The following is a 24,565-nucleotide window of genomic DNA, read 5'->3' as shown; positions in this document are numbered from 1 at the left end:
GGGATAGGGGTTTTAGTCAAGCCTGTCATTTTTATGGTATGGAAAATAAAGCAATAGAGTAACTTTTTGTTAGTGTATTACATCTTACTGCATCTTTTACATATGAAAGTGTTGTCATTGAATAATGATAATGTGAGTTACTGGGCATCAATTGCATTTCTGTGATTTGTCAGTGTTTAATTGTAGGGCAGTATTTTTTTATTATATGCCCCACAACATATATGTTTGCGGGAATATTAAGGCTACAGCGTAATTACATAGTTCAAATGGTAGGCCCAGAGCCATATACAGTGTACATATTTTTAGACAATACGGGCCAGAAGGGGTGTGGTAAATTGGCCATATACCACCCCCGTGCCCCGTGCCTTATTGCTTATATATATATATATATTAGTTCATTCAGAAAGTATTCAGACCCCTTGACTTTTTCCACATTTTGTTACGTTACAGCCTTATTCCAATAGTTTTTTTCTCTCATCAATCTACATACAATGCCCCATAATGACAAAGTGAAAACAGGTTGTTAGAACTGTTTGCAAATGTATTACAAATAACAACAGAAATACCTTATTTAAATAAGTATTCAGACCCTTTGCTTTGAAACTGAGCTCAGGTGCATCCTGTTTCCATTGATCATCCTTGAGCTGTTTCTATAACTTGATTGGAGTCCACCTGTGGTAAATTGATTGGACATGATTTGGAAAAGGCACATACCTGTCTATATAAGGTCCCACAGTTGACAGTGCATGTCAGAGCAAAAACCAAGCCATGAGGTCGAAGGTGTTGTCCGTAGAGCCCCGAGACAGGATTGTGTCGAGGCACAGATCTGGGGAAGGGTACCAAAAAATGTCTGCAGCATTGAAGGTCCCCAAGACCTAATCGCTGCCAAAGGTCCTTCAACCAAGTACTGAGGATCTAAATACTTATGTGATATTTCCCGGGCGTTTTTCTTTAATTTATTTTTTTTAATTGCTAAAAATCAGGTTTTGCTTTGTCATTTTGGGGTATTGTGTGTAGTTTGAGGGGGGAAAAACAATTGAATCCATTTTAGAGGAAGGCTGTAACAACAAAATGTGGAAAATGTCATGGCGTCTGAATACACTGTATATGGTAGGCCTATTTTCATGTCATTAAAAGCAACACAATTATGTCTGGTAGTTATGGTAACATGACGTGCTTGATTGTGACCTCAGGTAAAGGTAACTCAATTGTTTTTGTATGTTAATCCAGCGACAGTAAGACCCGGTGGAAACCCTCTATAACGCAGACTCCACTGTCTGCACACTTTCCTTTACACTGAGTGCAATATGGTAGCAATGCTGGGCTGGAGGCTGTGAATAATATGCATTTAGGACCAAGCTCATTACGCTACCCGGTCCTTTAAATGGTCTTGTAAAGCATTTTAGATTCTTACGAAAGGCTGTGTTTTTTTTGCTTTGGAGAAGATAACGGTCTTACGCGCATCTCTATCTCAGCTTGACGGCATACAACTCGCTTTTCTTCAAACCACTGTCACTGAGTCAAGCCTTGAATCGCCGCAGGGGAGACGAGCTGTCAAGATACTTATTAAATCCGTTTGGATAGCTGGTGATGCTTAAAGTCACTATGCTCTCGTCCAGAGCAGGGGCAACCCCAGCTCCAGACTACTGGATAGATGGATCGAAGAAGGAGATCTTGGCTGACTACTATGAGTTGGAGTCCGAATTGGGACGGTGAGCATCCTCTCTACAGTACTACTGTATTGAGTGTTCTCGTGTTTTCACTGCCTTGATATCGCCAGGAGTCGCATTCTTCTGGTCTTTTTAAGCTATAATTTTTATAATATATTAGTTAGTGATCGAAGGACATGCAGCAAATGGTATTGCATCTATTATATAAACACTTGTTTTCAATGGAAATAAATTCTGCATACAACACAGGAGAGAATGCATTCGGTTACCACAATTTCCTGCCTAGATTAGAATCCCCTGATGTTTTTGCTAAAGAAAACGATTATTAGAAACAATCTAAAATAATAATGGTCATCTAAATAATTGATATACAAATAATTGACAAGGCTATAAAAAGTTATGTAATATAACTGTCAATTTCCATCATACCCAACCTGGTCAGAGCATTTAGTAATATTCTGTACGTAAATACGATACTTTCTATTTAGTGTGTTACGTTTTGTATGGTATGCATTCATTTGTGGATTTCCATCACCCATTTCGTATGATACCTTGCATTCGGAAAGTATGATCAATACCGCTCCCGAATGGCACAGGGTCTAACTCACTGCATCTCAGTGCTTGAGGCGTCACTACAGACACACTGGTTCGAATCCAGGCTGTATCACATCCAGCCATGATTGGGAGTTGCATATGGCGGCGCACTATTGGCCCAGCATCGGCCGGGCTAGGCCATCATTGTAAATAAGACTTTCTTCTTAACTGACTTGCCTAGTTAAATAAATGCGTTTAAAAAACCTCACAGCCTAAAATTTATTAAATCGTTTTTTCCCCCCCTCATCAATCTACACACAATCCATCAAAATTGCAAAGCAAAAAGTGTTTTTTTGAAATGTTATGAATAACAATTTGTATTATATTAAGTTCTACATTTGTAAAATATACAATATGTTACGAATTCACATAACCTATTATGCTAAGAATTTGCTAAATGTCCAATATGTTACGAATTAGCAACCATATGAAATCTTACAAATTCTAGCTATGGTTAGGTTTAGGAGTAAGGTTAGGGGAAGGGTTATGGTTAGGTGAAAAGTTAGCTAAAATGTTAGGGCATGGATTAGCTAATATGCTAAGTAGTTGCAAAGTAGTAAGTAGTTGAACAGTTGCTAATTAGCTGAAATGCTAAAGTTGTCCGTGATGAGATTCAAACTCGCAATCTTTGGGTTGCTAGACGTTGACCTTTTTGTTTTTGCTTTAAGTAACCATCTGTCTTATTTAACCATACCAAATGTAACATATCATACTAAATGGAGTGTCTTGGATTTGCATACAGATTAATACGAAAAGCTCTGAGACCAGGCTGTCATACTGGTAAGTGTCCTTTTATGACCATGGTCCACTGGGAAAAACACAACTCTGTTTGGTTATGTTTATCCTCATAGCACTTTTCTGTACAACTGTAAACACTTCCAAAGCATGAAAAATAGATACAAAGAAGTTTTGCTCATCACTTTTTCTTGTGAGTTATAGAGGTACAATTAACATGATTTGAGATACTCTGTGGCTTACATAAAGCAAGTCACATACCAAAACAGTCTCCAGGCAACGACATTGTGAGACAACAGCAGCAAGTTTGAAGTTTTCATGTCACATGCACAAGTACAGTGAAATGCCTTTCTTGCCAGCTCTAAACCCAACAATGCAGTAATCAATAACAATGTAATACTAAAAATAACAAGGTAGAACAAAAACGCACTGTAGAACAAAAACCCCCCAGATATGGAAATAAACAGCAGATTTCATGGCAGATTATAACACATTCAGTAGGTGGTCTGGTGACATGATATGGACTGGTGCATGTGTTTTTATTTATTTCCTTTACGCCTGACTGAGGTGTATGTTTGTTTACTTGTTTATTTTGATCCCTATTAGTTTTTACAGAAGCAGCAGCTCCTCCTGTGGTCCACGAAAAACACAAAACATGACATGACATAACACTCATACACTGATAGACAGGGAAAGTCACACAATAAACTACAGTATTAAAGGAGCGGTATTGATCATGCGCTGGCACTGCTTTACATGGCTCTGGCTGTGCCGCCACAATCACATGAGAAGAGCACTACTCCATATTCATAACTAATTGTATTATACAAGGCAGTCTGATAGCATCGGGACAACAGTTGCACTCAAGGATCTGCCACTGAGCCATAATCAGGGATATGGAATGGAGAGAGGGAATCTAATGCATAGAATCAGGGAAATTAGAGCCATCTACAGAAGTCCCAAAATGGACCTGCTTCTGCCCATGCTGCTGTTGGTCGTGAGCAGGGAGATGGTGGCCTGTTGAGTTTGAGTTAATTCAAGTTGGGAATTGATTTTGGTAAGATGAAATAGGTGATATTATATTTAGGGCTGAACATAGGCTATCCATATCTGATGGCTCAGAGGTAGGGCCGGTGCCAGAAGGAATCAGTTGGACAATGGGTTCCATAGGGGGGCACATTTCTTTCACAGGACCTCCTATGTGTGCAAGCGTGTGCACATGGGAGTAAATATCGTAGGCGGTGTGTGAGTTTCAAGTTTGGGGAAGCTTACAATTTATCCTACCATTTATACCAATCTGAGTGGCAGTTATGATTATTTTATAGGCTTATACGAATGTTCATGGAACAGTTTCATTTCAATAATAACGTTTTAGTTTCTCAAAATCATTGTCTCAAAGTTAATCAAACATCTGAATTTAAAAAAATTAAAACTAAAAGTAAAAATTAAACTAATGCGAAAGCACCAGCCTCTGCTATATGGACACGTTGATGCACCGTGATCTATTGGCAGCTAAAGAAATTAGCTAATGGAACAGAGACAACCTATAGACCAATAACTGCCATCGTGAACTAAATAAAATACATGTACATAGGCCTAAAGCCAATAAATAAAAACAGTATAAAATATCCTGATGAAAATGCAGGTTCTTTTAATTGCATTCATCTATCTACTCCACCTGTCTTGACTCCCTTTTTAATCTGTCTTGAGCTATCTCTAGTGAAGTGAAACATTGTATCAAATCTGTGAGGACAGACGCTGAGAGACGAGAAGCAAGTACAGGGACTGAACTTTTTTTATAAATATTTTTTAAAGTTTTTAGTATATCTTGTCTTATCGCTACTAAAGTGCTGTGATTGTGAAGTTGAAACGTACTGTATAGGAGCAACAACTGCCCAGCCGCAAAGTGGTAGGCCACACAAGCTCACAAAATGGGACCGCCAATTGGTAAAGCGCGCAGCGCCTAAGAATCGTCTGTTCTTGGTTGCAACACTCACTCAGTTCCAAACTGCCTCTGGAAGCAACGTCAGGACAAGAACTGTTCGTCGGGACTTTCATGAAATGGGTTTCCATGAACGAGCAGCCGTAAGCCATGCCCAATGCCGAGTATCTGATGGAGTGGTGTAAAGCTCGACACCATTGGAAACTCGTTCTCTGGAGTGATGAACCACACTTCCAGCAGTCCGACGGAGAAAGCTGGGTTTGGTGGATGCCAGGAGAATGCTACCTGCCCAAATGCATAGTTCCAACTGTAAAGTTGGTGAAGGAGGAATAATGGTTTGGTGCTGTTTTTCATGGTTTGAGCTTGGCCCCTTAGTTCCAGTTAAGGGGAATCTTAACACTACAGCATACATTGACATTCTAGATTGCCATTTTCTGTTTCAACATGACAATGCCCCAATGCACAAAGCAAGGTCCATACAGAAATGCTTTTTAGAGATCGGTGTGGAAGAACTTGACTGGCCTGCACAGAGCCCTGACCTCAACCCCCTCCGAACATCTTTGGGATGAATTGGAACGCAGACTGTGCTCCAGGGCTAATCGCCCAACATCAGTGACCGACATCACAAATGCTCTTGTGGCTGAATGGAAGCAAGTCCCCTCAGCAATGTTCCAACATCTAGTGGAAAGCCTTCCCAGAAGAGTGGAGACTGTTATAGCAGCAAATGGGGAACCAACTCCATAATAATGCCCATGATTTTGGCATGAGATGTTCGACGAGCAGACGTCCATATACTTTTTGCCATGTTCTGTAAGTGGCGGGTGTTTGAGCTTTGGTGCCAAAATAAAGGAATGGTCCCTTTTTCAGAGCTCTGGTGGACATTTTGAATGTTCCTCCTGGGGCTTTTCGTGCAGGGCCTTTCATTCTACCCCCTGAAAGTGTATATGGCAGCTTTTCCAGCCTTTTGCTAATCCTGCTTGTGGTAGAGTGCTTTGTAAGCAGCGTCTTTCCCACAGGATTGTGCAGGCTATTTCTATGGCAAAAGGCAGGAATTAGCTAACAGTGTATGTGCCCACTCAATTAAAGGGTTGCCTGCAGGAGATACTGTAAAAATATAAACGCCACATGTAAAAGTGTTGGTTCCATGTTTCATGAGTTGAAATAAAAGATCCTATAAATGTTCCATAATATACACAAAACACTTATTTCTCTTGAATGTTGTGCACAAATTTGTTTTCATCCCTGTTAGTAAGCATTTCTCCTTTTCAAAGATAAACCATCCACCTGACAGGTGTGGCATATCAAGAAGCTGATTAAACAGCATGATCATTACACAGGTGCACCTTGTGCTGGGAACAGGCCACTCTAAAATGTGCAGTTTCGTCACACAACACAATACCACAGATGTCTCAAGTTTGGAGGGAGTGTGCAATTGTCATGCTGACTGCAGGAATGTCCACCAGAGCTGTTGACAGAATTTAATGTTAATTTCTCTACCATAAGCCGCCTCGTTTTAGAGAATCTGGCAGTACGTCTTTGATGATTTTTTTTGTTATTTTCTAATAACCAATGTATGTGTTCATGCAAGTGACTGACTGAATTCTCACTATCTGTATCTGCTATTTGCAGCATGCCCAGACCCTTGTTTTGAGAATGAAAGATATCTCAGTTTCTAGGTCTCAACTTAGAAGAAACCTTGTGAGTTATTGGTCTGTCACATGGATGACCCAGTATTGGTTGGTCACATGAATGAAGCAAATGTTAATGATGAATTAATTATGAATGATGAATAAGCTAAATTATGCTAATGTAACTTGTCTGTATATAAGAGAACTAACTTGACTGCCCCGGAAGAGCTCCTGATCTTGGTGCATTAGGTTGGTTGGAACCTCTCCAGCATGCTGATAATAAAGAATGATTAATTTAAGATTGACTTTGAGTGTCCCTGTGTAGAATTTCCATGGCATGTCCAACCGGCCTCACAACTGCAGACCACGTGTAACCACGCCAGCCCAGGACCTCCACATCCGGCTACTTTACCTGAGGGATCGTCTGAGACCAGCCACCAGGACAGCAGATGAAACTGTGCACAACCAAAGAATTTCTGCACAAACTGTCAAACGTCTCAGGGAAGCTCATCTGTGTGCTCGTTGTCCACACCAGGGTCTTGACCTGACTGTAGAGGGCAAATGATCACCGTTGATGGCCCCTGGCATGCTGGAGAAGTGAGCTCTTCACGGATGAATCCTGGTTTCAACTGTGCCGGGCAGATGGCAGACAGCATGTATGGCGTCGTGTGGCCGAGCAGTTTGCTGATGTTAACGTTGTGAACAGAGTGCATGTTTGGGATGTTCTGCATCGACGTGAACGACAGCGTGTTCCAGTTCCCGCCAGTATCCAGCAACTTCGCACAGCCATTGAAGAGGAGTGGGACAACATTCCACAGGCCACAATCAACAGCCTGATCAACTTTATTGATGCGGAGATGTGTTGCGCTGCATGAGGCAAATGGTGGTCACACCAGATACTGACTGGTTGTCTGATCCATGTCCCTACCTTTTTTTTAAAAGGTTTCTGTGACCAACAGATGCTTATTTGTATTCCCAGTCATGTGAAATCCATAGATTAGGGCCTAATGACTTTAAAATGGCTCAATTGACTGATTTCCTTATGAACTGTAACTCAGTAAAATCTTTGAAATTGTTGCATGTTGCATTTTATATTTTTGTTCAGTGTATTTGTGCTGCAGGAAGCTGGGAATCACCACAGACTTTTGTGAGGTTTTATCGCCTGAATTTCGCTGCCCCCAGTGTATGTAGCACACAGTGTGCTTACAGCTGGGACAAAAGGTCATTAGGCAGCACGCAGATTGCACAATACCCGGGTACAGCAGGTTTTCCTGTCCGGTGGGCCGTTTCATTTGGTCTCCGCTGGGGTCGGCTTTGAACGTGATATCATATCCCCATCGCTGTGTTGTACCAAGTTGACCGACTGAAAGGGAACGTACTGTTATGACCATTACTACTGTTCCCTGAAGGAGGGAAACGAGGTACAACACCCCATTTCCCTCCTTCAGAGATCAGTAGTTAGTCATAACTGTATGTTTTTTTTCCTGCTCAATTCACATGGTCTGGAATAACTACTAGCCCTAGTTATACCATCAGGCACATTTTTAAAGCTTTCGACTTTTGAGTGTTCTCAGTCAGAGTCCAGAGTGAGCTACTGGGCCCTGAGTCTAAGCAGACAGGCAGTAGCCCCAGATGAAGGCATAATGTAGCTGAATGTACTGTAGCGTGTCTTGCTCCTGAGAGTAGCAGCAGCATCTCTTCTGGGATGACATAATGTTGTGTGAGTGCAAAACTAAAACGAGCAGCTTGTGTAATATATAGGCAGGCAGCATTGAGCTGCATCAGCAGAGCGATGCCTTCACTCAGATGACTTGTTTCGTTGGTTTAGAAAAGCTTGAGGGTTATTGTAATCACTGGGATTGGGAAAAAGACCCAGTAGTTTTTAAATTGAAGTTAATTTGTTATTTCCATCCATGTTGTGTAAAGCCACGTGACGGACACTGATACCTAGGCTCTTTGAGGACAACCTTCAGATGTGCAAAAATAGACATCTTTGCCATCTGAAATAAGCTTGTCAATATCCTACATTGTTCTACATCTGTCACACAGCATGACGCTGGAGATGTTACAAGTGATTGGATTTTGCCTGTTACTTATTAAAGAGGACGAGGTCAGTGTGGTTTCCAGGGGACAATCCTATTGTGCCATTCAGAGGGCAGTTGCTTATTATTATTATTATTATTATTACCCTCATCTGTGTCATCCTCTCCAGGGACAGTTAACTTTATTCATCTAATTTGCAGCATATTAAGATTTTTGTAGAGAATTAGAGTAAGATGTAAAAGGACCCTTGAACACCAACGTGAAGTTCATAAGAACATGTCTAACTGGGTGTCAAATGAAAGCTAAGAGTTAATAAAAAATAAAGGCATATATAACATCTGGAATAAGCAAAGGCTTTGATTTCTGGTCAAACAGATGGAAAAGTAGTCTTGGAAAACGTCTACCAGAAAGTCTTACAAGGTATTACCAACACAGCAAAACACAATAATGTTGAAGTAAAGACCGCTGCCAACTAATATCAATATACTTATAGTTTTGGTGAAATGTTTCTGCCGTCTGTATGTTTAAGAATCATTGCCTTGTGACTTGAAATTCCGTAACCAACAACCCACATATCTTTAATATATTTAAACAATTCTCTCCCTCATGAGGAGGGAGGATAATGAAAGTTCACAGAAGTAACAAGTAAAGGTAGACCTGTCAATTAGTTAGTGTTTGTACTGGTATCAAATTTGTTTATTAAGTGATTAAAACTCGAAATTCCATTACCAAATTGGTAACGGAATTTCTGCAATTGAATTGGTTGCAATGGAAATCATACTGTAGTAGTCACAGATCACAGTTGGGTACACAAGTTTGGACAGTACAGAACAGCACAGAGTGCAGTAAAGAAAAGTAGAGTTCATTAAAGTACACTAGAGTTGAGTAGACTGTACTGCACTGAACTCTACTCTACTGTATCACTCGCTACCCCCGAGTGGCGCAGCGGTCTAAGGCACTGCATCTCAGTGCAAGAGGCGTCACTACAGTCCCTGGTTTGAATCTTGCATCACATCAGGCTGGGATTGGGAGTCCCATAGGATGGCACACAATTGGCCCAGGTTTGTCCGGGGTAGGCCGTCATTATAAATAAGAATTTGTTCTTAACTGACTTACCTAGTTAAATAAAGGTGAAATTGTTTTTTTTTTACAATGAAATACTCTTCTGTACTGTGTTGTACTTTTACTGAACTCTACTATGCTGTACTTTGAAGTCCAAACTTGTGAAACATAGACATCTATGATTTGGTAGGATTTGGTCTTGTCTGGACCAATCAAATTTGATCTTGTTTGGGGCAGAGCTCATTAAAATAAAAGCCAGTGTGTAGAATTAATACTCAAATATGCAAAGGAGGATGTTACATATTTATACCTTTTGTGTACCTATTTAGGATACATCACCATGAAGAGAATGACATTCATATCCATAATTATACATTTCTGTAGATCAGGGACCCATGATGAAACTCCGTTACGCAATTCCATTACATGGTATAAATCCACTTCACCTACTGTAGTTCAATAACCAAAATAGATTTTTAGTCAATGTGTCAATGTGTCATGTCATCGCTGAAACCCCATTCTTTCTGCAGACATCATTGAATCTTAATTCGGAGCAAATATTTAACTGAGTTTTAGGAAAACATGGCACATAAAAAGATTTTACCGAAATTCTGCACAGTTCTTCCAGTAAATGTGATTTTGTTAAACTTTGAAATTGTTTTTATTTGAGATACATTTTAAGTACAAATTTGAGTCCGTTACAGTGGAATTGTAACAGTAAATGAGTATGACAAACACGGACATTTCAAACAATTTAGCCTACCTAAAGAATTCCTTCCGTAAAGCAATATTGTCCCACCTAAAGTATTGTTGCATTTGGCTGCAAAATTAAATGTCAGCATTTGTGGGAAAAGCTATATGAGCTTGTGTTGTTCATTGATACTAAATGTTTTAGTATCAATGATGTGTTTGTCTTAGTGCTGTGGTTGGATATGACCATTCCAGAGTGATGAATATGATCCGTTAGTCAATTAGTGGAATTCATCACTGATGATCTGGGATGGATCTCTCTGGCCTTGATGTAGAAGACCCATCTGTTAATTAAATCCCACAACTAAATCTGATGATAGCAGTAGCTAATTTCCCTGTGTGCGTGTGCACATCTAGAAAAAAAAGGTGGTCTCTACAAACTAAAAGGGTTCCTCGGCTGTCCGTATAGAAGAACCCCTTGAAGAACCATTTTTGGATTCCATGTATATCCTTTTCCACAGAGAGTTCTACATGGAACCCAAAAGGGTTCTCCTATAGGGACAGCTGAAGAACCCTTTAGGAGTGCAGGACAGACCAGGGTCTGGATATATGCAGATCGCAGTACAGCTTTATATGCAGATCTCTTTTTCCCGTCCCTCTTGAGCTTAGTGCTAGAACAGACAGCAACAATAAGCTTCATTCTCAGGGTGTCAGACCAACAATAAGCTTCATTCTCAGGGTGTCAGCCTCCGAGGCTAAATGGTCTAGCATCTTGATTCATATGCTGTGTGTACAATGACTTTCGAATGAAATAACGCTTATCTCTCCAAGAGTTGAGAGGCTCAACACAATGCTATAAAATTCAAGTGTGAAATCATGGCATAAGGATGACAGAAACAATGCAGGGAGAAGTTGAATTGGGAGGTGGATTTATAAAGTGGATTAACACATGCGTTGACTAAAATAAATGAATGGAATAAATTGGTAGTTTATTCAAGAACTGAATCAGATATTTAGACATAAGGAGGGCACATAGTAGACTATAGGCCTAATTATGTATTGCTGTAACTTTTTCAGTTCTTCGTTGTATCGTGGCCTGTCTGCGTATTTCAAACTCTTACTCCTTTGCCAATGAGTGGCCATTTTGACGTCAGATAGGAAAGTGGTCATTACACGTGCTCTCATCTATCACAGAGAAGAAAGCAGGGCAAACTCATAAATATAGATCCCTCTTTTCTGTACGACATTAAGATTGCATGATTTAATGAAATGAGGCATTGTAGAAATTACACGGATGGATCCAAAGTGGAGCGAGGAGGGTACACTAGGATGAGGTCATCTCGTCAACCTGATAACAATTTAATGATATTTTGTTTATTAGTGTTTATTAGATTTGTGTTATTTGCTTAGGTAGGCCTTTGCCTTTGCCCCTGAGCTGCACAACAATAGTGTACAGTCCTTTGCCCCTGCATAACAATAGTGTACAGTCCAAGTCTAGTTTATCACTTGAATTCTCTCTCCTAAGACTCTTGGCTGTTGTTGTGGTTGGATTGAAGCTGTGAGCTGGCTGTCATGCCTGCCTTATGTCTGCTCACATGGACCTGCCGTGAGGGTATTTCCCACAGGAGGCAGGGAGGGAGAGGGGGGAGAGAGAGAGAATGTGGGAGATGAAAAGAGAGAGAGGAGGTTTGGGTGAGAGGCAGGGAAAGAGAGAGAATGTGTGGTAGGGGCAGAGAGGCAGAGAGGATGTGTGTAGGAGTAAGAGAGAGAGGGAGAGGGAAGAAAATCTGTTCTGTATTTCTGGTGTAATGGTGAGTATCGAGGTCTGGACACCTAATGAGAGCCCAAGTGCTTTCCTCTGAACACAGAAGCTGCTTCTCTCTCTCTCTCTCTCTCTCTTTCTTTCTTTCTCTCTCTCTTCCCTCTCCCCACTAATTTGTAAGCTGTGCTACCAAATTTGATTTATTTGCACATTGGAGGCGCTCCAATAGCCTACCTTTCTCTATACTGCAGGCAGCACAGTATGTATCCCTCTTGCTTTCTTGAAGCCGTTATAGCAATCTTCTCTTTAAAATGTCATATCAACTCCTCTGACAATAGCAGGGTCATGTTGTACCTGTAAAAGATGTCACATGCAAAGTGGAGCTCTTATTCAGAACTAACAGTACTACTTACGTTTGAATAAATACAAAGTAGATCTTTAGTTGGCTTTGTAGCTCAGGGCCCTCATTTCAAAAGTGCTTATCTAGAATCATCCTCCCCTGTCCATATAACCGTATTCCGCAAGCCCAGGGCTTAATAACAAAGGAAACATAATTAATGACCCCGAGCCAGTGGCCAAGGTGACCGAACCGCTGAACACATGACAATGTAAAAATCGAATCAAATCCAACTTTATTTGTCACATGCGCCGAATACAACAAGTGTAGACCTTACCGTGAAACGCTTACTTACAAGTCCTTAACCAACGGTGCAGTTCAAGAAGAGTTATGAAAATATTTACCAAATAAACTAAAGTAAAACGTAATGATGGTGTTGTATTCGTGTTTGGCCATGCAGTCTTGGGTGAACAGGGAGTACAGGAGGGGACTAAGTAAACATCCCTGAGGGGCCCCAGTGTTGAGGATCAGTATGGCAGACGTGTTGTTGCCTACCCTTACCACCTGGGAGCGGCCCATCAGGAAGTCCAGGATACAGTTGCAGAGGGAGGTGTTTAGTCCCAGGGTCCTTAGTTTAGTGATGAGCTTCGTGGGCACTATGGTGTTGAACGCTGAGCTGTAGTCAATGAACAGCATTCTTACATAGGTGTTGCTTAAATCCTGAAGGAATATAGATCTAATCTCCATGTTTGCCTACTACTGTTATAATTTATAGGCCTATGGGATTGTGGTGAAATTTGTCTACCTAGCGCTCAGATTTGAACGTGTCAGTACAGAGAAAATACAACGCTGAGTTTCTTTGGGAGAATTGCCAACTGACGCTTCAGACAAACACTCTAGGCACTGTACGCAGCCATAATGGAAGTAAAGAAGAACCTCATCAAAGCCTATTCACCATTTCCTTGCGCTGTTTGCACATCGTGTCCCTACCCACTTGATAGTTGCTCTTGTATCTTAACTGTGTATTCCCTCTGCATTTAGGGGAGCGACATCCGTGGTGTGCAGATGTCGACAGAAGGGAACACAGAAGCCGTTTGCGGTGAAAACGCTGAAGAAGACAGTGAGTTCTCGCTGTATATTCGCCATAGAGTCTTAGTGTAGTCATTTTACCCAGAGACTACAACACGCTAAAGGTCCTTCCTTAACCCAGTTCTGTTTTGTTTCTGCAGGTGGACAAGAAGATAGTGAGGACAGAGATAGGTGTCCTACTTCGACTCTCTCACCCAAACATTGTGAGTGTTCTACAGCACTTTTGGGCTGTCCTTGCATGGAATTAACAATTGCTGTTGTGTTTTTTTTAATCAATGCGGAATTTATGTTTGTTTTGTTTTACTTCTTCCAGATCAAACTAAAAGAGATATTTGAGACCCCGTCAGAGATCAGTCTGGTCTTAGAGCTTGTGACTGGAGGAGAGCTATTTGATAGGTTAGTTAACTGCCCTAATGGTCACACACACACACACACACACAAAAAAACACGCACACATACTCTCTTTACCATTCCTCTGTTACAACAATCACAACACATTTTATTCTCTCAGGGTTGTGGAAAAGGGCTTCTACACTGAACGGGATGCTGCTGATGCTGTCAAACAAGTACTAGAAGCCGTTGCAGTGAGTTGACTTCCTTCCTCTGACGCCTGTCAAAAAGTAGGCCAATAAATGTCTAGCAAGCTCTTGACATACTGTAAAACCATCACACATTCACTCCGCCTGTCTCCTTATCGATACATTATAAAGGGCAAAAGGGAAATGGAAGGCTTTTTCCATAATCAAATCCCAAATTCACTGTCATTTGAACCAGCACTGTTGGATCAACAGTGGACACGGTTTAAGTTCACTTCATTAAGCTATCGCATAACCAAGCGTGCGTCTCTCACTGAGCTATCTTTGACATCTTATATCCACATGGACCGAGCCATATGTCATATGGCATGAACTTGTTAGTGTCTTGTAAGAGATCTCCTTCCATGATCCTCAGTTAGCAACAAATTGATGTTGCCAAGGAGATTAAATAGTGAGACAGACAGGGAATTTTTAAAACATCGAAACCAGCCTAGGACTTGGTGTTGTAGTCAGTTTACATGACGCAACAGATGCTGTTTTCCCAATGGGTCGACTCACGAGAGGACAACAGGGCTTTTCTTAAAGTTTCCGTGTGTTGTTGAGCAAGTGCTGAGAAAGTGTTTGTTCCGTGTTGATATGGAGTGATTCCTTTGCATTGTACACGGCCACTTGAAAGACAGCAGAGAGCTTCTGCAGTCTGTGTTACATGACGAACTCCTTCTGGATATCTAGCTAAACGTCCCAGTGGAGCATTGCGGTAGCCTCGTTTCCCGCCAATCTCACTGACACATCTACATTTAAGTCCCCACTCTGTTTGTGACAGATTCTTTCATTATAGGCCATTCATTTGGTGTTATTTTAGCATCATAACACGTTGATTATTTTGGACACGTTATGCTGTGATAACGGATAATCCGGAGATTCTTTGTGACGTTTTTTTTACTATGTCAAAAGACGGTGTTAGGCTAAGGTTCTTGATATTGATATTTTACCATTGAGAGCCTATGCATCTCGAAATAATATTTGTCCTCATTGGCCAAATACATCGGCTGGCCCACCTCTCAGGTAGGCCCTGCTTTACTTTCTCTGGCAGAAGAGTACCACAGTCAATGAGAATACACAGCTGTGTAGTTGGGTTACAGTACTGTACGAATAGCTTTTTTTTTTTGTGGTGCGGTGGCATCCGTGGGAGGCGTGGGATGTGTGCAGTGTGGTGGAGGCTACTGTTTTCGCTCCTTTCCTCCTTCTCTTCTTCCCTCCTTTCCTCCCTCCGACACTCCACGTATCGGATGAGAGGAGAGGAGAATTCCCCTCTGACATCATAGAGAGATCACACCGGGGGAGGGGGGGGGTCACAATACATAGTGTGGGGAGAAAATTATGCCTTCGTTCACTGTGAATAACGTCTGTTCAACTCAGTCATTCACAAGCAGAAAATATGTCTGTTTTGTTGCTCCTTCAGTGCCAACTTTGATGCTTTGAAATGTATTGTCAGTGCCAGTGGAATGGAATGTGGTTTTCTTTAACAGCTTGATGTTAAGAGTTTACACAAGAAACCAGGGATTTGGATATACACCCACCCACAGTGTGCAGATGATATAAAGTTCTACAATAGGTTGCTTTACAAACCGGTATCATTATCAAGACAGTGAGCCATAGACTTGTCAGAGGAGGTCTACATCCATGACACTACAAAGTCTGAGAACACATTGCTTTCCCTCACTCAAATCCCACCTTTGTCTTTCCAATGACCAGTGTTACCAAGGCAGCTGCCTTGTGCTGCTGTTTTCTGTAACTGTGCAGAATTCCATGGCCCACGCTGCCTTGTTTGATGAGTTACTGTGGTAACACAGGTGAAAGTCCTCGCTGAACCCCAAAAACAGTTTAAAACATGTTTACATCCAGTACAGAGTATCATAGAACATTGTTTAACAGTGGAATACACTGTTTGGTTTGGCAACAGTAAGAAAGAGGTTGTGAAAAGTAGTTGAACTTTTCATTTTGCTTATACATTTTTAACAGTGCGCTATAATGCAGGAATGTTACAGTTCTGCGTGGAAAACGAACTGTGGGGGTAGATACCGCCCCCAAAATCCCTAACAGTCCAGCTCCATACTCACCACCAGACAGATCAATAACACTATGTGTGTATAGGAGTCAGTTATGCTGCTGTCTTGTGTCTTTGGGCAGTACCTGCATGAGAACGGCGTGGTGCACCGAGACCTGAAACCCGAGAACCTCCTATATGCCACCTCAGCACCAGATGCTCCCCTCAAAATAGGTGGGTGCGTAAGTCAATACACTGTGGGATTCACTACGATTATCCCAAAGAACATCCATTGAGCCTGAACAGACTCTGCTGGTGCTATCAGATACAGAACTGAGATAATTGGGGAATCAATGCCAAAGATTCTATTCTATTATTTTCTTTTGTTTTCCATTCTATTGTACAGGTGTTCTATTTTATTTTATTATATTCTACTATTTTATTCTAATACCAGATAATGAGAACTTCCAGAAATAGGCATGATCTCTAATACAGCTCTCTTTCTTTTTGCAGCTGATTTTGGACTGTCAAAGATCATTGACGATCAAGTCACAATGAAGACAGTTTGTGGTACACCAGGATACTGTGGTGAGTTGTAACCCATTACTGTGATGCTATTTCATTCACTTGGAACAAAGTAATAGACAGTGCCATTTCAGACATAGCAGAGTGTTGTTGTTTTGGTCATGCATGCTTTACCTGCCAAGTTTTGAGCAGAGATAAGTACCCTGAGGATAGTTTGCACTGTATATTGTAATATTTATCCACATACTACATGGTAAGTTCTTCCTTGGATTAATTAGTGAATAAAAATTCCTTACTATGTTTTTCATCTCTGTTCCTCTCCCTCCTCCATGTGTTGCCCCCCTCACCCCCCCTGCTTCTCTTTTCCCTCCCTCCCTCTCTATCCTTCTCTGCCTCCCTCCAGCCCCAGAGATCCTGCGAGGATGTGCTTATGGACCTGAGGTTGACATGTGGTCGGTGGGCGTTATCACTTACATCTTGTAAGTGACACCAGCCCCTCAAAAGTGTACTGGGACCCTGAATCACATCATTGCAAATACATCAGATTTTTTTGACACTGAACAGTTTTGTTCTTTTGTTAGCAGAAAACAACAACAACAAAATGCATCAAGAATGTGTGTTCTTTATTTGATAAGAGGAAGTACAGACCCTTTTTTTAATTGCATTTTAGGACATTTTGGTTTCTGGATCAAGGGTGTTGGTGCATTCATGTTTAAGAGCAGCTGAGTGTTTTTTTATCTCCTCACATACTGATTGGTATACATAGTATGTGGGTGTGCGTTCCCCGTTATACAGCAAGCAGGGCAATGGTAGTTCAACTGCAAGCAACAGCATTCAGAAGAAGCACAGTGGTGTACAGACTACTAGTTCATTAATATTAAACTGTAAAAAATAACATATATTTTGAAGGCACATCAATCTGGGAGAAAAAGAGAGTGAGTTTCTTGTTATTCTGTCCAACATTTAAAGGCAAACCTTAGTGCGAGGAGGATTGCCATCTCCAATAGAGTTGTAGCTCAGGCCCCTGCGGCTGTCAGAGACTGTCAGACTGTACCAGCCAGTGAATCAATAGACAGGAGCTGTCTGTGGTTGATGTATACCTCATTTTTCATCCTCCCTCTGACAGGCTATGTGGCTTTGAACCGTTCTTCGATGATAGAGGGGACCAGTACATGTTCAAGAGGATCCTTAACTGTGAATATGAGTTTGTCTCCCCCTGGTGGGACAATGTGTCCCTCAATGCCAAGGATCTGGTGAGTTCTATGTACTGTTACCAGGGGTCCAGAGGTTACCACAGTTCAGCTGCCGGGTTGACATTCCCCTCTGATACTTAGACCTAATTGATAAATCCGTAATTGGTTGAGAATGCAAACCTAACCAGCATGAGGGTTCTCTTCTTGCCTTGTCGACTACTGGCTTGGCTTCTGAAAAAACATAGTGTGCTGTACTTTCAGACTTTTATGCCTGCACTTTAGCGTCCGATCGCTTAGACCATGGGTTAAACAATGGTGAACATGCATAAAGATGGCAGAATTCCGATATGACGTCATTGTTTTAGCACTATCGACACTGAGTTTTTAAACTGCGGCACGCAATATGGTTCAATGTGCCAATAAATCAACACAATCTACTTTTTTTTCTCTTTCGGTTTTTCAAATTGCCGCCGTCCTGGAGATGAAATTGGGATAATTTATACTCTGCTAATGACCATACATAAAAATAAAAAAATTTAATAACAGAGAGCCATGTACAATAAGGTGAACTTAGCAAAACAAGGAATTTGTGGTAAGTGCATGGACCTCCATCTTTATGCACCTCTGCTTTTGGTTAGGCATATGGTTGCGTGCTGCATTGTAGCATTGGGTCAGGTGAACTGTTTCCCAGCTGAAGGGTCAGTGGGAGTGTGTCCATGTAGGTGTGTCTGATTCATAAAATAAGATAAAAAGGAGGGTAACTAGACTACATCCATCTCCTACTGTATTTCTGCATTTTATCTCCAAATTATGAACTGGGCCGACTTGTTATGGGGACAAAAGGAAACTGCATAAACAGCATCTAAGCAAATAATGAATTCAGACTCACAGTCTCAGTGACCCAGTTACTAACCATATGCTACTGTATGTGCTGCTGTCCTGTAGGTGAGAAAGCTGATTGTCCAGGATCCAAAGAAGCGGCTAACGACCTTGCAAGCACTGCAGCACCCCTGGGTGACTGGGAAGGCAGTTAACTCAGCCCATATGGACACTGCTCAGAAGAAACTGCAGGAGTTCAATGCACGCCGAAAACTCAAGGTAGGTACAAAAACAAATTCTGTCTTTTTTTTGTACAGTAGTTGAGGGCAAGTAGTACCATGTATAATTTATTGATGTCTCACCATTTTAAAGTAATGATTGTGTGCTTGTGTCAATATCCTTTGACTGAATACAGTTGAAGTCGGAAGTTTACATACACTTAGGTTGGAGTCATTAAACTCCTCTCATTCCACTCCACACATTTCTTGTTAACCAACTATAGTTTTGGCAAGTCGGTTAGGACCTCTAATTTGTGCATGACACAAGTAATTTTTCCAACAATTGTTTACAAACAGATTATTTAACTTATAATTCACTGTATCACAATTCCAGTGGGTCAGAAGTTTACATACACTAAGTTGACTGTGCTTTTAAACAGCTTGGAAAATTACAGAAAATTATGTCATGGCTTTAGAAGCTTCTGATAGGCTAATTGAAATCATTTGAGTCAATTGGAGGTGTACCTGTGGATGTATTTCAAGGGCTACCTTCAAACTCAGTGCCTCTTTGCTTGACATCATGGGAAAATCAAAAGAAATCAGCCAAGACCTCAGAAAAAACTTGTAGACCTACACAAGTCTGGTTCATCTTTGGGAGCAATTTCTAAACGCCTGAAGGTACCACTTTCATCTGTACAAATAATAGTACGCAAGTATAAACACCATGGGACCACGCAGCCGTCATACTGCTCAGGAAGGAGATGAGTTCTGTCTCCTAAAGATTAATGTACTTTGGTGCAAAAAGTGCAAATCAATCCCAGAACAACAGCAAAGGACCTTGTGAAGATGCTGGAGGAAACGGGTACAAAAGTATCTATATCCACAGTAAAACGAGTCCTATATCGACATAACCTGAAAGGCCGCTCAGCAAGGAAGAAGCCACTGCTCAAAAACCGCCATAGAAACGCCAGACTACGGTTTGCAACTGCACAAGGGGACAAAGATCGTACTTTTTGGAGAAATGTCCTCTGGTCTGATGAAACAAAAATAGAATGGTTTGGCCATAATGACCATCGTTATGTTTGGAGGAAAAAGGGGAAGGCTTGCAAGCCAAAGAACACCATCCCATCCATGAAGCACGGGTGTGGCAGCATCATGTTGTGGGGGTGCTTTGCTGCAGGAGGGACTGGTGTACTTTACAAAATAGATGGCATCATGAGGGAGGAAAATTACGTGGATATATTGAAGCAACATCTTACAACATCAGTCAGGAAGTTAAAGCTTGGTCGCGAATGGGTCTTCCAAATGGACAATGACCCCAAGCATACTTCCAAAGTTGTGGCAAAATGGCTTAAGGACAACAACGTTCAAGGTACTGGAGTGACCATCACAAAGCCCTGACTGCAATCTTATAGAAAATGTGTGGGCAGAACTGAAAAAGTGTGTGTGAGCAAGGAGGTGTGCAAACCTGACTCAGTTACACCAGCTCTGTCAGGAGGAATGGGCCAAACTTCACCCAACTTATTGTGGGAAGCTTGTGGAAGGCTTCCTGAAACGTTTCACCCAAGTTAAACAATTTAAAGGCAAATACTAATTGAGTGTATGTAAACTTCTGACCCACTGGGAATGTGATGAAAGACATAAAAGCTGAAATAAATCATTCTGACATTTCACATTCTTAGGATCACCACTTTTATTTTAAAACTTCTTATGGCTGCAGGGGCAGTATTGAGTAGCTTGGATGAAAGGTGCCCAGAGGTGCCCAGAGTCAACGGCCTGCTCCTCAGTCCCAGTTGCTAATATATGCATAGTATTATTAGTATTGGGTAGAAAACACTCTGACGTTTCTAAAACTGTTTGAATTATGTCTGTGAGTATAACAGAAATCATATGGCAGGCAAGAACCTGAGAAGAAATCCAAACAGGAAGTGGAAAATCTGAGGTTGGTCGATTTTCAACCCAGCCCCTATTGAATACACAGTGGGATATGGATGAAGTTGCACTTCCTAGGGCTTCCACTAGATGTCAACCGTCTTTAGAAACTTGAATGAGGCTTCTACTGTGTTATGGAGCCGGATGGGAGCTCTTTGAGTCAGTGGTCTGGCAGAGAGCCAGGTCCTGGTCACGCGCATTTCACATGATAGCAACCTGCGTTCCATGGCTTCTGTACAGACATAGGAATTCTAGGAAAGTTAGGAAAGTTGGAACTTTATTGAAGATTTATGATAACATCCTAAAGATTGATTCTGTACTTAGTTTGACATGTTTCTTCGACCTGTAATATAACTTCTTGAAATTTTCGTCCAACGTTCGGATGGACCTGCACAAGCATTTGGATTTGTGTACTAAACGCGCTAACAAAAGTAGCTACTTGGACATAAATAATGGACATTATTGAACAAATCAAGCATTTATTGTTGAACTAGGATTCCTGGGAGTGCATTCCGATGAAGATCGTCAAAGGTAAGGGAATATTTATAATGCGATTTCTGATTTCTGTTGACTCCAACATGACGGATAATTTTATTTTCTGAGCGCCGTCTCAGATTATTGAATGGTTTGCTTTTTTCGTAAAGTTTTTTTGAAATCTGACACAGCGGTTGCATTAAGGAGAGGTACATCTATATTTCCATGTCTAACAACTATATTTATCAACATTTATAATGAGTATTTCTGTAAAATGATGTGGCTCTCTGCAATATCACCGGATGTTTTTGGAACTAGTGAACTTAACGCGCCTATTTATACTGAGATTTGTTTATATAAATATGAACTATTTCAAACAAAACATACATGTATTGTGTAACATGAAGTCCTATGAGTGTCATCTGATGAAGATCATCAAAGGTTAGCGATTCATTTGATCTCTATTTATGCTTTTTGTGACTCCTCTCTTTGGCTGGAAAAATGGCTGTGTTTTTCTGTGAGTTGGTGGTCACCTATCATAATCGTTTGTGGTGCTTTCGCTGTAAACGCCTATTTGAAATCGGACACTGTGGTGGGATTAACAACAAGGTTATCTTTAAAATGGTATAAGATGCATGTATGTTTGAGGAATTTTAATTATGAGATTTCTGTTTTGAATTTGGCGCCCTGCACTTTCACTGGCTGTTGTCATATCATCCCGTTAATGGGATTGCAGCCCGAAGAAGTTTTAACTGACCTAAGTTGGGGCATTTTTACTAGCATTAAATGGCAGGAATTGTGAAAAACTGAGTTTAAATGTATTTGGCTAAGGTGTTTTCAAACTTCCAACTTCAAATGTATATTTGGAATGCAAGCAGATACAAACATATACTGAGTATACCAAACATTAGGAACACCTTCCTAATATTGAGTTATATCCCCCCTTTTGCGTTCAAAACAGCCTCAATTTGTCGGGGCATGCACTTTTACAAGGTGTCGAAAACGTTCCACAGGGATGCTGGCCCATGTTGACTCCAGTTGTGTCAAGTTGGCTGAATGTCCTTTGGGTGGTGGACCATACTTGATACACACGGGAATCTGTTGAGCGTGAAAAACCCAGCAGCCTCGCAGTACTTGACACAAACCGGTGCTCCTGGCACCTACTACCATACCCTGTGCAAATGCACTTACATATTTTGTCTTGCCTATTCGCCCTCTGAATGGCACATCCACAATTCATGTCTCAATTGCATCAAGGCTTAAAAATCCTTCTTTAACATGTCTCCTTCCCTTCATCTACACTGATTGAAGTGGATTTAACAAGTGACATCAATAAGGAATCATAACTTTCACCTGGATTCACCTCATCAATCAATGTCATGGAAATAGCAGGTGTTCTTAATGTTTTGTATACTCAGTGTAAATGATTGCTATAATTTGTTTATTTATCTGCACAGTCAGAGTGGGCCTGCACGTTAATCCTAAACTATGTCAATGAATGATGTGTTTGTTGACAGGCTGCAGTAAAGGCCGTGGTGGCCTCGTCACGATTGGGCAGCGCTGGTAGTCACGGCCACGCTGACAACCGCAAGAACAGCAACTGCAACAGCGCCACCAATCAGGAAGGGGCACAAGAGGAGCAGCCACAGAACGATCAGTCACAGATCCAGGAAGGATCCTAACTGTGGATCTCCTCTGTTGCATGTCACCCTGTGAAGCCATTCTACCCTCCTGTTGGACTGTGAAGTTTCTGAGAGGAACCATATATGGTCTCACCTATACTGGAGATACTCCGCCTGGCTTTATTGCATGTGACTGATTAATTAAAGGATGTACAACCATACTGACTCAGCACATTGCAACAACATGCCACAAGTATTTTAAGTACACGTGAAATCAGAGTTTACGACTGCGCATGCCCATTTCTTACCTCACACAACAAGTAACTTCACTGGATGGTTTATTTATTCCATTATACCATGTCATAACTGCAAAATGACATCCAAGTGTTCACAGTATTAATTTGCCGGTTTATAAAGTAATTCATAACGATGGTAATCATCATGCTGCTCTGGTGGCAGAATATAATATAGACTGGAGAATTGATTTAGGTTGATTTGCATTACTGGTTGAGTAGGCCAACAGTATCTGTTTGGAGAACGGGTTGGACACATTTTTCAGATGGTCATAAACTGAACCTTTATCACAACGTCTAAGGAGAATGCCTTATTGTATCTTATTAACTGTGTTTTACACTCCTTTTGTAAGAAATATTGAGTATCTTGTTAAAGGTCCAATGCACCTGTTTTTATCAGAATATCAAATAATTTCAGGGTAACAATATCAATTAAAATAGTCAAAAGAAACAAAAATTGCTTCTTAGCAAAGACCAATTTCTCAAGCAAGAATTTTGCTAGGACTTGTCTGGGAGTGATCTGAGTGGGGAGGGGAAAACTGAAAACTAGCTGTTATTGGTAGACAAAAGTGATGTTATTTAAAAGTGTAGAGTTGTTTTACCATTAAGAACTTTTTCTTTTGCATACCAAAATGGTTGTGTACAACTGAAAAGGCACCCCAGTTTTTTTATTGCCAAATACACCATTTTCATGGAAATGGAAGAGTAGATATTCAGTGCCAAAATTGGTTGAGTCTGTTGCTTTAATCGATAATATCCCACCTCTGTCATATACAATGGAAGAGGCTGTTTTCTTGTTGCGAATATTTCTCTCTCATTAATCCATTAACTGACATGCCTTGTAGTGGAATGTTTGTTAATCTACAAAGAAAAAGGTTGGCTGTGTATTGAATTTTTAGCATGATTTTGCCTGCAGTATGAAGGAATGTTGTGGTTAATATATGAAATGTATTCAACAACGGTTGTCCTTTTGCATGTGGGAATGTTGAATTGAACTGCTGCAGTTGTCTGTTAAAATGCCCATTAGTTTACTTACATCACATGACAGATGCAATCTGTGTTAAACAGTGAAGTATTAGAGGCCTTCTGAAGGCCCCAAGACGTCAACTTGATATTCATTTTATATGCTCAAGGGAACATTTAATCATTCAGTGTCGTCTTAAAATGGTTACCATTAGGATTGATTTGGTATGGACTGCAGGATAAAAAATTAAACTTTATGAAGTTATATGTTTGAGTGGTTTTGTATATCTGACAGCTTATGTACTTTTTGAACAAATAGTTTTATCAAGTAAAGAATAATGGCAGTATCCTTAACATATTTTTTTATTGACCTACCATTTCCAGTGTTTTC

The 24,565-nt window shown here is 40.9% G+C and overlaps 1 protein-coding gene across 1 annotated transcript; it reads left to right on the top strand.

Moving 5' to 3' along the window:
• The first annotated feature begins 1,252 nt into the window (after window positions 1-1,252).
• Window positions 1,253-24,528, top strand: camk4 (calcium/calmodulin-dependent protein kinase IV). Its single transcript, XM_024373226.2, has 11 exons — window positions 1,253-1,712; window positions 13,505-13,583; window positions 13,693-13,755; window positions 13,866-13,948; window positions 14,064-14,136; window positions 16,279-16,369; window positions 16,649-16,723; window positions 17,064-17,139; window positions 17,787-17,913; window positions 18,799-18,951; window positions 22,814-24,528. Exons 1-11 carry the CDS (start codon window positions 1,591-1,593, stop codon window positions 22,976-22,978), a joined length of 1,107 nt encoding a protein of 368 aa, XP_024228994.1. The 5' UTR covers window positions 1,253-1,590; the 3' UTR covers window positions 22,979-24,528.
• Window positions 24,529-24,565: the final 37 nt, after the last annotated feature.

The sequence above is a fragment of the Oncorhynchus tshawytscha genome, linkage group LG20 (genome assembly GCF_018296145.1).
Source record: "Oncorhynchus tshawytscha isolate Ot180627B linkage group LG20, Otsh_v2.0, whole genome shotgun sequence".
NCBI classification, from domain to species: domain Eukaryota; kingdom Metazoa; phylum Chordata; class Actinopteri; order Salmoniformes; family Salmonidae; genus Oncorhynchus; species Oncorhynchus tshawytscha.
This window is presented reverse-complemented; position numbering and strand designations above follow the sequence as displayed.